Raw genomic sequence first — 15,481 nt, forward strand, 5'->3', positions numbered from 1 at the left:
GAAATGAAAAGCAGAGAAATTCACGGCTCACTCGCATCAATAATGAATGAGAGTTTTATATTAGCTGACACACAGAAATAGAGGAGAGAGCCGATGTCTCTTTCTCGCTGTCTGCTTCACCTCTTCAGTTATTCTCTCAGCCAAAACGGCTCATTCTTGTCAAATGCAATGTTGTGACTCACCAGTCACCGCCACTTCCTCTATAAGGGCAGAAGCCTAATTGGAACATATCTGAAGCATAGTTTTCACCTGGAGAGTCACAAAGCTTCCTATTCAGCCATGTATGAGAATATATCCTTTCTAACCCGGGTGTTGTTATGTCACGAAAACACTTTAGTTTTACACCCAAGTTCCGTTTTTTTTATAAAAGTGGGAGGAAAACAATGCAATAGTTTCATGGAGCACATATTTCAGTGTGTTCCAAAGCAGCATATGTTTGGTGTATGTGTTTGCTACTGTGCATCTGTTGTTGGGTTTTATGCATATCAAAGGCCCATTTAGGAACAAAACATATTTGGCTTTAAATGTTGCATTGTGTGGCATTGGTTTCATAGATATATCTGCGTATCTGTTGCCCAATATGGACTGAGATGAAAGTGATTTCTCCCCTCAGAGACGACAATGCAGAAGAACATGTTTGGGATAATTCAGAATAATCAAATACTGAAATAGTTTTTCAGTGCAATAATGTCATTTTAGACAATACACTTAATTGTTTAACTGTAAAATATCCTGTCTCAGTTAAGTATTTCCATCACAAATATGTTTGTTTCACAATATATATGTTGTTACTTCATTATATTGTATTATATCAGCCCCAAGAATCAAGTATTGGTCGGGCGATGTTTTATCTGTTTGGATTTTAAATACTGGACATACCCAAGAATCTAGTATCTGTTGGGCTCTAGTATCAAGTGAGTCAACTGATCAGCTGACTGGATGCAAGAAACAACCTGAGATTTCACACTACTAAAGGCAAGCTATCAAAAAAAAAAGTTAAATAAAGCATAACATGTTCAAATTTAGATTTTCATCACTAACGTCTCTGCACAGCTGCCTGGTCTCTCCCACTGAGCACCGGGATCTATTTGCGATACAGTGCTCTGAACTCCTCCAGTCTCCTGCTTCTGGGACGCATGCCAGAGCTGACCTCTCTTTGCCTTATGGTATTTCACCCACTCCCATTACATTAACAGACCTTGTCTTTCAGGCTTTACCATATTGATTCTCTGCCCCTTCCAGCAATCCTTTTTAAGAGAGAACGAGCTGAAGTCACAGTGCGGCTGTTAACAGGAGGGGAGGGGGGGAGGGGGGGGGGGGGGGGGGGGGGGGGGGGGCACAAATAACAGGCGCTGCACAGCTCCGACTGGAATCAACTAACAAAAACGTGGATGAGGGAAATGAGCGACACAGATAGGGCGACCTGCCAATCAAACAAACACTCTTAAAAGCAGTGTCTTCCTGAGCATCCAGGTCTTGTTAGAGTAGAAAATATTTTCTTAAACCCAGATATTTTGCTGATATGGATTTTTTTATGGCAGTACCTATCTCTGTAATTCTGTTCACTGATGTGTACATTATGAAATTATGTCAGCCAGATGGCATCTTAAAAGGAGGGGGTCTTGTGTACTACCAGCACCGGCCACTAAACAGCCACCCTCCTATATAACTCTAGTTCCTGTTTAGTAGAGCACATAATCAGACTTTGCCACCAGCTGCAGCAGAATGTCTGCACTTGCAGCACAGCACTACTCAGTAGCACTGTTCTGCCACACTGTGACAGTGAAACAGCAGTGAGCGTCCTGTGGTAGGAAGTCCCAAGAGCAAGAGTTTTTTTGGGGTTTTTTTCATTGTCATGTCGAATAGTAGAAAGCCAGATTCATCCACGACCAGAACTGTGACTGATACTGATTACGTTCCTGCCTGAACTGCGCTTCGACGGCTCCTCTCCCCCTGCTGCCGGCGATCCTGTGCCGCCTGTCAAGACCACTCACTCTGGGCACTACAGGACTGCGGTGCCAGCGACATCTGACTCGTGCAATCCCAAAAGAACTGTCACTGCCATGCCTGGAAATCCAGCTTCTCGGCCTGCCGGTAGTCTGACACTGCATTTTTTCACTGTCTCATCTGCGTGCCTCCCTTCTCCAACAAACCACAACAGACCCAAATCCACATGCTCAGGCAAATACTAGAGGCTGCAAAATCCTCAACAACACTTCATAACTGAACACTGCAGCAGCAGCAGATAATACTGGTACATGTGACTATGTGCAGATTGCAGCTCAACGGCAAAATGGCTAACATGAGAGGAGTGACTCTGGAGCATGTAATGTGAAGGGGGATGGGGCCAGTTCCTTCTATTACTCCCGTCTCTTTCTTGACAGCAGTGAAAAGCAAAGGCGGCCCTGGCTGTGAGAGGAAGTAGCGCTAGAGGTCAGTGTCTGTATGAACTAGCAACCACCCCCTACTGAGCCTCACAGCACCCCAATCTTATCCGGCCTACAACCACCAAAAGGTCATGGTTGTCACTGGTCCACATGCAGGATATAGGTGGACAGGCAATCTCATATAAAATACGGCCGGCTTAAAGGTAAGTTTCACCCTGCGTTACTGAAGCTGACAGCAGCACTGCAGCTAAATAAGGGTGACGTTGTGTCAATGTTAGCCAAGCTGACAGCAGGTTAAAGGTGATCGAGCAGAAGCAGGCAGGTAGTTAACAGCCCAGCTGATGACAGATGCGCAGGTGGATGCTCGGACATAAGGAGCAGACAGCACAGCCAGCCAGAGGCAGCTTCTCGTAGAGAACAAAGACTGGGCGGGTAGGGCTGGATTGGAGCTGAGCAGGACGTGGAGGAGTCGAAGCAGCTGATCTATATTTAGACTCTCTGGGTGTGATTATGTGTCTGTAATGTGTTTGATTTGAGTGTGTTAAAAAGTGTGTGGTGAAAGGAAAAGTCTCTCTTTTGTGAGGGTGGAGACATGCGAGGCATGCTAATTAGGAAATGTGCTCATGAGTGTGCTTGATAAAAAAAAATTGAAAAAACTCCATCTCAACATCTCACATTGTAATAAACTTACAGTTTAATTAAGTCTATTGCACGGATTTGGTTTATTCTGTCTCTTGATCTTGTTTTAAAGCTGCAGTTATCAGTTTTTTTATATCAGGTTACGTTGTGAACGGATTACACACAAAAACACATAGAAAGACACTTTTTTATATATATTTTGGTTAGATGTGTACATACCTTAATATTATTCTTCATGGTAACAGTTGATTTATTTGGTTGCCTGTCACTTTTACTTCTATGTAAATTACCAAACATTTCTGTCTGAGTCACATAAGATTGATTTTTATCAGCAATGGTCATCGTTTAACAATAAAGATAGCAACTGCCTTGATTAGACACTATTTACAACACCACTGAGTGTCTCCTTTTTTTCATTGTTTTGATTGAGAGACCCCTAGTGGTAAAATACATATCTAAATACGCCTTCAGCTCATAATTTTGGTTTAACAACCATACCTTTAACATTATTTCTCACTCTCACAAGCCTCACTTTCAGACACAACTGGTAAAGCTCTATTAAAAGCCACTGTATGTTAAGATAGCAGATGGACAGATTAAGAAACTAGTTGGATAAGATATTGAAGCTTTTTGGTTGCAAAAGAGAGATATGTTTCCTTCAGGAGCTGGTAGAAACCAAAACAGAGCTAAAAGGAGAAACTTTGTAGACTTTGTATATGTTTAGTGTACAGATGGTCACACTGCCCTCAGCCAAAAATCAATTAATACTGGTTTAATCAAAGGTTGTTAATGTGGTAATGTTAAGAGACAGGTTCAGAATAATCACTGTCAGATTTTTCATAAGGACTTCGAAAGGAGGAGATTTTTCTACACTATTTTAAATTAAATTAGTAAAAGTACATTAATAAAAATGCATATGGATGTAAAAGCATAGGAGTTAGAGGAAAGACTAGTTTTCAGCTGTTTTTGAGACAGGACATCTGCATCAAGGACAAACTTGCCCTTTTCAATTTTTTTATGTCTTATAATAAACATTGTCCTGCTCCAAACCACACTGGTGCAGTCAAGCTTCCCCCTGCGTTTCAGCACCACTGATTTTTCAGCTTAGAGGTGGATGGGCAGGCATAGCAAATGCTTTCATCCTCTCCCAATCCTGTGTGCATTCAAGAGGCTCCATTACGCAATTATATCTGCTACGGGCTAAAACCAGGAAGAGCTCAGGCCTCATTTCCCAACTAACAGTTGCTGACAAGACAAATTATAGAAGAGAAGGACGGGTCCAACGCCTGTAAGAGGGAAAGCAGATTTAAGTACGGTCTGTCAGTCTGGATGGGGGCTGGGCCACAGGCCACGATTTACAGCTCTGTGGGGGGACAGTCAGATGTGTTTCTGCCTTACTTTGACTCCAGCTAGCCTTAGTTAATTTAATCAGCCACTTGAGATTAGGGATTCATTTTTGTTAGTGAGAGCCCACTGGTGTGAATAATATCAATGGTTAAAACTCATCAGCATGACAATCTGTAAGCAGCATCAATAGACAGACATTTACAAACTATTTGGGGATTTTGGATTGTTTAATTGATCGGTCATTTTTCAAGAAAATGTTTAGTATTCACTGAGAGGATTTGCTGCTTTTCTTTGTCATTTCTGACAATGAATTAAATATAAGTTCTTGTCTTTTTTTTTTACTGCATTTTGGAAGAAACGGCCAGTGAGTCATCACAATACCTACACAATGCCCTAGAAAGGCAAACTTCAGTAACTAGGTTAACAAAGAAGCCGATAAACATGGCCTCAAATTCTCTCAAAGTCTTTAAAACAGCATTTATGTTTGTATTAAATATGTATTCTTTTAGTAATTTCATGGCTTAAAATTCATGACCAATAATCTGACCCCAATAATGCAGATACTGCCCTCTCCCTTTGAGAGTGCAGCCACTACAATATCAGTGTCGTCCTCCCGAGATTTTATTACATTAAATCAGTATTTAATTGTTTTATTGTTTGCATGTTTAAACAGTTGGACTAGATGAGTAACACAGTAAAATCCAAGCTATCCTCAAGCACATAAAATTTTTTGAAGTTTAAGACTTTAGTAAAACAAAGCAATGATTGGAAGCAAAAGCTGTATCAATGAGATACGTTACAAAATAAAATATCCACAAGATAATTTTGAGAACGCTGAAGTGTTGGAGTTTCTGTTCGAGATTCTTTTGTGTTTCATTGCTTCCAGAACACACAACGGCGCAGAAACTGTTGTCATAATAAGGATCATTAATCCATAGACGAAGATTAACAAGAACTTGTTAAATGTCATGCAGCGTTTGATTTGCGCTGTTCAGAATGTACCTTCAGAAAAATCGTGTGTGTGTGGGAAAGGCATTCTGGTTTCGAGGATTTGAGAGGCGCACCACATCTTTCCACTCTGCAGTGGGTGATGAGTGATTTCTGCAAAAGCTGTTTTACTTAAACAAGAAATAAAATCTGAACGGAGCACAGTCAGGTGCTCTAATTTTTACTGATTAAATCTTACTATGTGTAACATAAAAAAAAATCTATTTGTGTAGATAACAAACCTGTGTTGCAAAGTAGACACAGTACACATTTTATTGCAGTTGTTTGGTCATGCTCGGTGTCACCACAGCTAAATAACTGTGCAGCCATCAAGGAGTCTGGCTGGTGCACCAGTCTAATCAGTCTGCTAGTCATTTCCAGGGGCAGCTCTTACTTCTTCATGAAACGAAAATAGACCAGTGCTTCCTTTCTACTGTTTGGATGTAACTGCAAAAAAAAAAAAATGTAAATCCCTAGCGATGACAGCTAAAAAATGATGGCCTCTGAAGCTCGGCCAATCCATGAAAACCTTTCATCAAATCCCAGCAGCTCTGAGCCATGCTGACTGGATTGCGGCATGTCCTTTATAGTGAGGATTTTATCATTTAGCGGAGGGCAGTATGTGTGGCTGCCGGTCGCTTACCTAGGAGGATGCTCAAAGTCAATATAAATGCGGGCTGATACATTCATTAGAAGAGCAAGGGAAAGGGGAGAGAGAGAGAGAGAGAGAGACAGACAGAGAGACAGAGAGAAAGAGAGAGAGAGAGAGAGAGGACTCCAAGAACAGCCGGGAAAGTGAAAAGTGAAAACAGAAATTATAATTCTCCTATGCAAATCTGCTCACTATGAATTATCATTCAAAAGAAACTGGTCTCTTTTCACAGCTATGACCTGAATCCACAAGCCATGAAACAATACAAACACAAACAGCAATGGTCATCAAATCAGTATGACACTGTAGTATGAAGCTGTACACACACACTGCAGCAGCGTTCACGCCTTTATGATGGTGCATTGTGCACTGAATGTTCTTCTAAAGCTCTGTAGTGGGATCTGTGCAGGGAAATGATATTGTGTTCTGCATGTGGATTCCTGACCCTATACTTAAAGCTCTGCTTCCAGCACATAAAAAAAAAAATAAAAAAAAAATAGGTTAAGCATCTTCAAAGGCTTGGGAGGAAAATGCACAGTGGATTTTGAGGCTCGGGCGAAGTATTGCACCTCAGCATTAGAAGCATCTAACAAATGAACACTCTGCAGAAGAGAGTCGGGACTGATCGCTGCCAACAGAGACATTTATACAATACTGAACAATCTCATTTGTTTAACAGCACCTCCTGCCATCTGTGCAGATTTATACGTTAGCAACTGTTGAAAGACGGACGACACCTGGGTCCAAAGGAAAAAAAATCAGCATTTTTCCAACTCACTAGCTTCCAAAGGGGTGTGTCCATTAGATCTAAATTAAATGAAGAGGCATGTTTTTCATGCATTAAACGATGAGTGGATGTAAATGTGTTGGAACCCTGGTGTCGTGATAAGACTTTTAATCAGGTTCGTGAAGAAAGAATACATTAGTGCTGCTTTCAGCGTTCCCACAGAGAGCAGTAAAGCCGTAAAGACAGCAAGGAAGGAGAGTTATGTCTGATACAAGCAGCACCCCAGTGTCCACTATTATCCACCTGCAATCTCAACATACCTCCCCTACAATGATGGATGGCTGCCCTGGTGTCAGGAGATGTATATCTTGAGGGTGGATATCTACATAACATATGTGTATTCAATGCCATAGATACGTAACAATGACCTGTTGTCATTAATTTGATTAAATTATTTTAAAAAGGTGATTCTTATTGGGCATGTGTCTGATTAAACATTTCATGTTTTTAAATTTATATTTAGACATATTATCCTGATGTCAGATAGACTAGAACAGCAGCAGGTCTAAGAACTGTATAGATACTGTGAAAACATAACTAATGAAATGAACACCGCCTATATTCAGAAACTGTGCCTTTAAACAAGCCATCGGGACTTCCGTAAAGATGTGATGTCACACCGAGTGTGTGACATCACAAGTGTTGAAGAGCTGATGCTGAGACACGTTAGGCAATGCTTGCTCAGGCCTGTAATAGCTGTCCAATTGGAGCAGACTGAGCCTTTTGGGGAGGGGGTCTTAACGAGACAGGCACTAAAAAGTTTTTTTAAACAATAGTGCATGACAAGCAATTATTTTTTAGTAGACTACCTTAATACAGTTTTGCATTTTGAATTGAGCATGATAATCTGTTGACCAGCTAAGTGAGGAGAAAATCAAAACACAATCTTACTTTATTAAAATAATAATTGGAAAGTTTTTAGTATTCACAGTATTTAGTAAAATCATGACGTTTACTGTAATTGATTTATAGTTTAGACCAATCTTATTTCTAAAAGTAAGCTTATATTGGTGTCTCAAACATTATAAAAGCTGCAAAATACAGTTCCAGCACTCACATATTTGGACTCGGTGTAAAAAACCTTTTCATACATATCACCTGTAGGCTTGAGATTCTTACCTGGCAGGCTTGATAAAGCAGCTGGTGCTCAAACTTTTTGATGCCGAGGATGTTCTGGAACATCTCGTACAGCTGGTCCTTGCTCAGGATCAGCTCGGAGGCCGCGCTGGCAGTCATGCGCTGCTGTGCCTTGCGCGGATCTTCGTCGCCGCGGTAGATGGTGTCAAACTTGGCCATCCAGGAGCTGAGCACCGTCTCCTTGCTCAGGCCGTCAATCTCTGGGAGGCTGCGCACGCGCTTCTCGATGTGCCTCTTGAACACTTCCCTGAAATCATTGGCTGAAAAGCCGCCGCTCTGGACCATTTTAGCCACACGGTCACTCTTAAGGAACACCTACATTGTGAGAGACAATATAATTTATTGCATAAATCAAAGAACTTATTTTAAATTATTAGCAGAAATGATTCATAGTAGAGCATTTTTGTCACATTCAGTAAATCTTTGCCTTCATCTGCAAAAGAAAACCATTCATTTGTGTTTTTTAACTTTGTATTGAAAAACCAGAGGCATATATGTACGACCGTGACTCAACATGGCTGCATTCTGTCTCCTGTGAAATGACAGACTAACAGGGACAGAGACAGGCGTTCAGCTATACTGTCACATCATCGAGCAAAGTAACCATCAGAGCTGACTGCTTTGTCGCTCTGACAGTCACATTTTGTTCCTAGCATCCATTATGGTTAAAAAGCAGCGACTACTGTACTGAAACATTGCAGTGCAGTGGTACATTAGCCCTGTCATTTTGTGTACACTCAGTGGATAACAAATCTCTGCAGGCTGAAATTAATAAGATGTTAAGTCAATCTTTGGTTTCCCCGTTGTGGAGAACTGCAGACCGCAGCATTTAGGGAGATTTTCGCAAAACGACAGAACACAAAGCAACCTGTGATTGTCCATAATTTAGCTAATAACAGTGTCCCTCACTGCTGTGGACAAGAAAATTAGCATAATTTTTTCATTATTCAACCATTTCACTCTGAGACGGCGTGAATAAAGATCCACACACTGCAGACAAGGTGCTAAATAATCCTAGAGAAATGACATTGGATCATACTCACGCATTATATTTACGTAGTGCAACAGAAGTTGGAGGTTAAAGAGTGACCAGAAAAACAAGTTTCTATCAAACCACAGTTTTCTTACCACAGTCAGACAAAGACGATGATGACATATTGATCGGAAGTGTTTCCAGTTAGGTTTACCTCAGAACATTTTCCAGGATGCTGCAGCGTTCTGGTATCATACTCAACCTCTTAGCCACACAAACACTATAAGGAATATTACAACAACACTAAATCAAGTCGTACTTATCTTGACAGCAACATATCACTACCAAACAAAAAGGAAATGAATACATCCAGTATCACATCTTTAAACAATCTTGTACTTTACTGCTAAATGTATTGCTATATTTATCATATTCTTATCATATTTTTTCTGTTTTTCTTAGGTTAAATTTCTTATTATTGCCTTTACTGCTTTTATTTGTTTTATTGTTGATTAATTCTTTTTGTTTGGCTTAACTGTTGAGTGTTTATTCTAACTCTGTTTCAAACTCTGTTTTTAAAATTGCTATATAAATAAAGTTTAAGAAGACAAAGAAGAAGAAGAAGAAGAATGAGAAGAAGAAGAAGAAAACTATTGGTATTTCTACTTCATTGCTAATAAATGACAAACCATTTGCACAGAGTGAAAGGAAAGAAAAATGTCTCCTGAAATGTCATTTTTATATGTTTAGAAGCCAACCTCACTGACTCTGATGATGGTCAGATGAGACGTTTGTCTTTGCAGTATGTGAGCGAGCCTTCTACAAGACTGCAGCCCGTCTACAGTTATTATAATTTCCCAGCTCTCAATTATAGCACATTTTCACATTAACATCACATATCACATAATAAAGTAACCTTCCGATTAGCTGTCACATACTGCAGAGGGCATCCTGTAATTAACCTCGGTGACAGTCCAGATATGTGTTTCCTAATGGTTACTTCACTTTTTCACAATGGCTACGCTTGTTTTTTCCATCATAGATTTGGCCTTTAATGTATCCTCAGTCTACCCCTGCTTTAATACTATATGCATGTTAATAATGACTTTTTTCATCTGCGGATTGAATGGTGAGCTTTGAAAAGATGGCTGTGTCAGCCACATGCTCTGACTCATAATCTGCACAGTGAAAAGCTTCAGCCACCATTTTACCACTCAGCCGTCTGAATACAAGCATTTTGACAGGGAATAGCAAGAGGACTGCGCCTAGTTTTTTTTTTTTTGACTGAGAGCTGGTCGTTTCTGGTTTTTAATCTTCTGCTCAAGCGTTCCAGAGAATATGGTGCACTTATTTTTTCCGATATGAATATTCAGCTGCATTTTTACATTTACGATATGGATGATGTATGTACAGATAGCTCAACACATTCAGGGATCCATTTGAAAAGCATCTGCACTTGGATAACAAAATGGTCCTGGCTGTGATTGTGCCGCTGCAGTTATGGTGCGTTGGTACCTCGTTGTAGCTCTGCACAGCATTGATGAAAGCCTCATCAGCCACAATTTGTGTGTCTCCGTTGAGGAAGGCCTGGAAACGATCCTTGGTCTGTTGAAGCTGCTGCTTGGTTATCTGCGGAAGTGAGAGCAAACAGAGGACACCTCAGGGTTAAAGCCAGGAAGATAAATGTGTCAAAACAAGCAGACTTTACTTCAAACCACAATTTCAACCCATTTTTAAACAACTGGTGGTGACAGGGTGAGCACAAACATCCTTTTCCCTAGAAGCTTCCTAATGTTCCTCCTGGGGGAGCCCTCCGAGGCGGGTTGGAAGATGTAATCCCTGGAGTGTTTACCGAGTCTACCTTTGCCTCCCCTTTTACACAGTCATGCTCTGCACACCTTTAAAGGCAGGCAACCAGGAGGCATTCTCACAGAGTGCCCAAACCACATAAATGTGAGGCAGCATCAGCTCTATAACAAGGTCCTGCCAAATCACTCACATGGAATGAAACCAGGAACCTCATCCCACAAACTCATTCTCTCAGTTACAATCCTGAGGTTGTGACTGTAGGATCTACTGAGAGCTTTACTTTATAGCTCAGCTCTGTCTTTACTACTTAAAGCCTGATACAAAGCCAGTATTACTGCAACTGGTGCCCCTAAACGGCGGTCAATCTTACAATCCTTTTTTTTTTATTTTTTTATTTTTTTACCACCGCTCATGAATAAAACCCAAAGGAACCTGAATTCTTTCTACTCGGATGCTCCCGCCCTCCTATCCTGAGCCGAGCGATCCACCATCCAACCTGCATCACGCTCAGCTGCGAACAGTTCCAGTGGACATTGTAGGTCACGGCCCGATGAAGCCAAAAGAACAACATCATCTGCAAATAGAAAAGATGCCACCCTAATATAAGCCAACTGGATGAACTCCAGGCCTCAGCTGTGCTGTGATATCCTGTCTGCAAGGGGATGTGATGGGTCACAACCTTGTCAGATATCAATGTAAAAAAAAATTAGAAATAATTCCAAATGTTATACTTTGAATATACAGATAAGAAAAGCATTATAAGAACTATGATAAAACCATAAAATACAATTCATTTGAGACATAGCCGTGGCTCCATGAATGGCACTCCTAAATGTATGCAACAACTATTAGAAGGACTCACTTTTTGAATTTTATAAAGTTATTCTTGGTGCACTAGTTATGTTGGTGACCGCCTGATAATTTCTGAAACACCACTAGCTGCTTACGGGTTTCATATTTCCAGTGAAGTAGCTCAACGTCTCGGCTTCTTAGTGGATTGGCCAAGTTTCGGACAAACATCCATGGTCCCTGGAGGGTATATGAGAGTATGAATGAAGTATGAACTCCCTTTCCCATTTTTCATGTTTATAAACAAATACCTCCAATAGAAATGACATTCACATAAGCCCCAGCTATGTTTTGTGTTTAGTGCACGCAACATATGCTTACATGCTAAGCTAAAATCGTGGGACATGTTCTTAAGCCCGTTGATCATCAGCATGTTAGCATTATCCATTGTGAGTGTGACAGTACGCTCATGGTAGCATCGGAGGGAATATTTTGCTGCAATATCGCGAGTGGCCACTTTGCAAAATTGGAAACAAGGTTGAGCGGTGCAAAGACTTTTAAATGTAGACATCAAATATTCAGGTACAATTAAGGAAAACGATGTACTCTAAATGTATGGAGAAGCTCCTCTGGTTTAACATCCTGAGAGGGATTTGAAAACGTGTCATTATATTTTCAATTAGCACTCAACAGTCTGTCTTCCATTAAAAGATTAAGCCAGGAGATGTTTTGCACACGTGTGATGTTTCCTCCACCCATGTCTCCCTGTCGATCCTTTCTCACTCTGGTCTACATGTCCAAGGATTGATTTCACACATGGTTACAGAGTCAGTGACCTAACCATCAATAGACTGACAATCTCCCCCTGACACCTGCTTTAAATCTACAGTTCAAGCTGTTGTGTGTATCAAACAAGCACAAGGGCCTGCTGGGAACGTGTGTGTATGTGTGTCTGCGCGCCTTCAGCTGAACATTGCAAGTGACAGACTTTGGTGTAGGAGTGAGATGGAAAAGTACCACATATCATGTTGCCTTTGAGGCAATCGCAACACCATCTGCGTGTCCATCGTACAACTCCAACCCCCCTTCAGCAGGATCATGTAAGTGCCAGATTTTGGTGCAATAAGAAAGATAAACAAAGGTGAGGTGGCTTAGAAAGGTTTACGAAGGTGCAAACCAAGTTCCACCAAATATTCCACTCCTGCTACATCCAATTTATGGCTGTTACGGAAGAGTGTAGCTCAGGATGTAAAACCACCTAATGTCCGAACATAAAAGATCCACTTACAACATAACAGCACATCAACAACATCAGAGATCGATACTCGTGTTTCTTCTTCAAGGTTTCAGGTTCATTCATCTCTGAAACAGCTGGATGTGAGATTGAAGAGAAAGCGTGGACCATCCCTGATATGTTTTAATCGACCGTGGTGTTCAAGGAATATCCTGAGGCAAGGAATGTTAATATTAACACCAGCATGCAAATCAGCCCGGTCTATGGAGACACACAGAGGCTTAAGTCGACGTGTTTGTCCTTTGATTGGTGTCCAAATTCTGAAAGTGAGAGGGTCAGGATAAATACATCAGACGGTTTTCACTTTGCATCTTCTATCCTCAACAATATAAAAAAAATAACGCATAGGCGAACATTAATTTGTGAGACTTTTCATTACTCTCTCTCATGAGAACACATTGCTTATTCAATTCTGAAAGTGCTGTTTCCTAAGCTGGAGTCTTATTTAGACTTAACATTTAAATCAGAATTAATACATGAAAAAAAAAAAAAAGTGTGCATACAAGCTCAGTTCGTAGTGCAGGCAGGCTGAATGATAAGCTACAATCAATTCAGCAACGGGCAAATGAAACCAAGAAAACAGCGTATGAATAATGTACCGAGGTAGAACATGGGCTGAGATGCTTTCTGTTGAAAGGCTGCTGGGCTTTTGAGAAAAGGCACAAAAACAAACTTGAACCGAGCTGACTGAAATCTTTCAGGGCAGAGACAGCACTTACACCTCGAGACCTGAGGTTGCACATACCACAGCTTTCTTCAGAACGACATAACACCGGCACATGGCAACGGCTTTACCGTTGAAGGTGTCTGACAATGTTGATAAAATAGACCTCTGATCATTTTTATTGTATCATTATGTTAGAGCTGTAATTAGAAAATGGAACAATGAGTCGATTAATCAATTGACAGCAAGAAAATAATACTTGATCAGTTGCTCCAGTAATTTTTTCAAATTAAATGTCAGGATTTTATGGATAAGGCTAATTATGTGTAGGTGCTGATGAATAAAACAAACATTTGGACAACACTGTCATGAGATCTGGGAAAAAGGGAATTCTTTCACTGTTTATTGGCATAAACAAACCAAAAAATTCATCAAGAAAATAATTGGCAGATTAATCAACAATTAAGATAACAGCCAGGATAAAATGCTGGCAGTTTATGTTTCTGCAAAACCATGAAATAAGTTTTGTGTATTGGCATTTTGATGAAACGGGTCATATAATGTTCACATTACATGTTAATGACCTGACTGTTAAAGGGGTGGGATGAGGGGATGGTTGTGGAGATACTGATACTCTGTATCAATATTTGCAGCATGAAACAACTGCATATATTTGATGAGGGACCACAGATTTTTAACACTGTAAGCAACATAGGTGTCATTTATAAAAAAATAATCTGAAAAAGAGCTTGCACCGAGACATGTCTGCTAGCAAACTAAAATGGCTGACTGACATGCACTGGTGCTGTCTGGTAGATGTAATATTGGTCCTGATGTTGTGGATGTGATGCATATGGATGATTGTTACTTGGTCGGTCGACAATAATGTGTGTTTGTGCCATGTGTTTTCCTATTGATGACTCTGTAGCAGCACCTGTAGCTACATCCTTCTGATGTGCCAGTATATGTTTTCTTCCCCAGCCCTTATGGCCCCACCTCTCTTCAACATAAAGTGACGCCCTTGCCAGTGAATATCTTTAAGGAGAACTCGAGACCTTGTTTCCATCCTTCTCGGTAGGAACAATTCAGTGTTTTTAAAGAGATCTCAGGACATCTCAAGCTGTTGTGCCTAAACCTCACCTGAGCATAAGGACAGCAGCGTTGCAACAAAAAATAAAGAAAATTGGACATAAAAAAGCGTAGAGTTTACATATCCAGTCAGAAACAAACACTTCTAACAATTAAATTGACAATTGTGTTAAGAACAATAATAATATCTGCTGCTCTGGCTGTATACATGTAGCCAGGGACAGTGTGACCTCTATTAACCTTACATATTAACTTTATATTCACATATAGCTGCAGTAGACTCACTATGATATTACAATAAACTTGAGGCGAGGGGGTATTGGCGCTCATCCAAACACTGGCAGAGCACATTTATGTTTTACCTGAAGATTTCGCCGTGAAAGGTCAAAGCTAATAATAGTTTTGCTTCAGCTGACAGTTTCTCTCGGCCGATCTGACTTTATGTGACAACGCAGAAAGCTGCTAACTCTGTGAGCATCTGCATGTTTATTTGGCGAGCTGACACTGGAGTACACGGCAGTGAACCATGTGGAGAACAGACAGAAAAAGGATTGTTCTGCTGCATAAAGTATTTATGACTTTCAGTTCTGCATGCTCTTTATTTCTTTGCTGATTGGGGAACTGTGCTGATTAGCAAACCGCGTTGATGGATGAGAAAAAAAATGCCTCCAATTTCATCAGTATTGCCAGACTCCCAAGACATACTTTCCTGCGTTGCGCTTATTGATTCTCTCTCTGTGGCTCTTATCAGGATTGCAGTGTTACACTGTGATTCATTGGCTTCCAATGAAGTGGGCAGTGACATTAATCACCCTTCACATATCAATAGAGGGGATATGCACATTGCATTGGCCTTATTTACAGTAACTTCATTACAGCTCAAAATGACTATGGATTTGAGTATACTTGACTGTGTGGCTGAAACAA

The 15,481-nt window shown here is 40.6% G+C and overlaps 1 protein-coding gene across 15 annotated transcripts in view; it reads right to left on the reverse strand.

The window, feature by feature from the left end:
- cadpsb (Ca2+-dependent activator protein for secretion b) overlaps positions 1 to 15,481 on the reverse strand; it is a 77,357-nt gene that overhangs the window by 45,110 nt on the left and 16,766 nt on the right. For all 15 annotated transcript variants that reach the window (XM_030419248.1, XM_030419247.1, XM_030419246.1 and 12 more), the window contains exons 2-3: positions 10,425 to 10,538; positions 7,919 to 8,251 (exon numbers count right to left, since the gene is read on the reverse strand). In XM_030419248.1, the coding sequence (XP_030275108.1) occupies positions 7,919 to 8,251; positions 10,425 to 10,538 (447 nt within the window). The remainder of the gene's footprint in view (positions 1 to 7,918; positions 8,252 to 10,424; positions 10,539 to 15,481) is intronic.

Source organism: Sparus aurata, chromosome 6, assembly GCF_900880675.1.
Source record: "Sparus aurata chromosome 6, fSpaAur1.1, whole genome shotgun sequence".
In the NCBI taxonomy this organism is placed as follows: domain Eukaryota; kingdom Metazoa; phylum Chordata; class Actinopteri; order Spariformes; family Sparidae; genus Sparus; species Sparus aurata.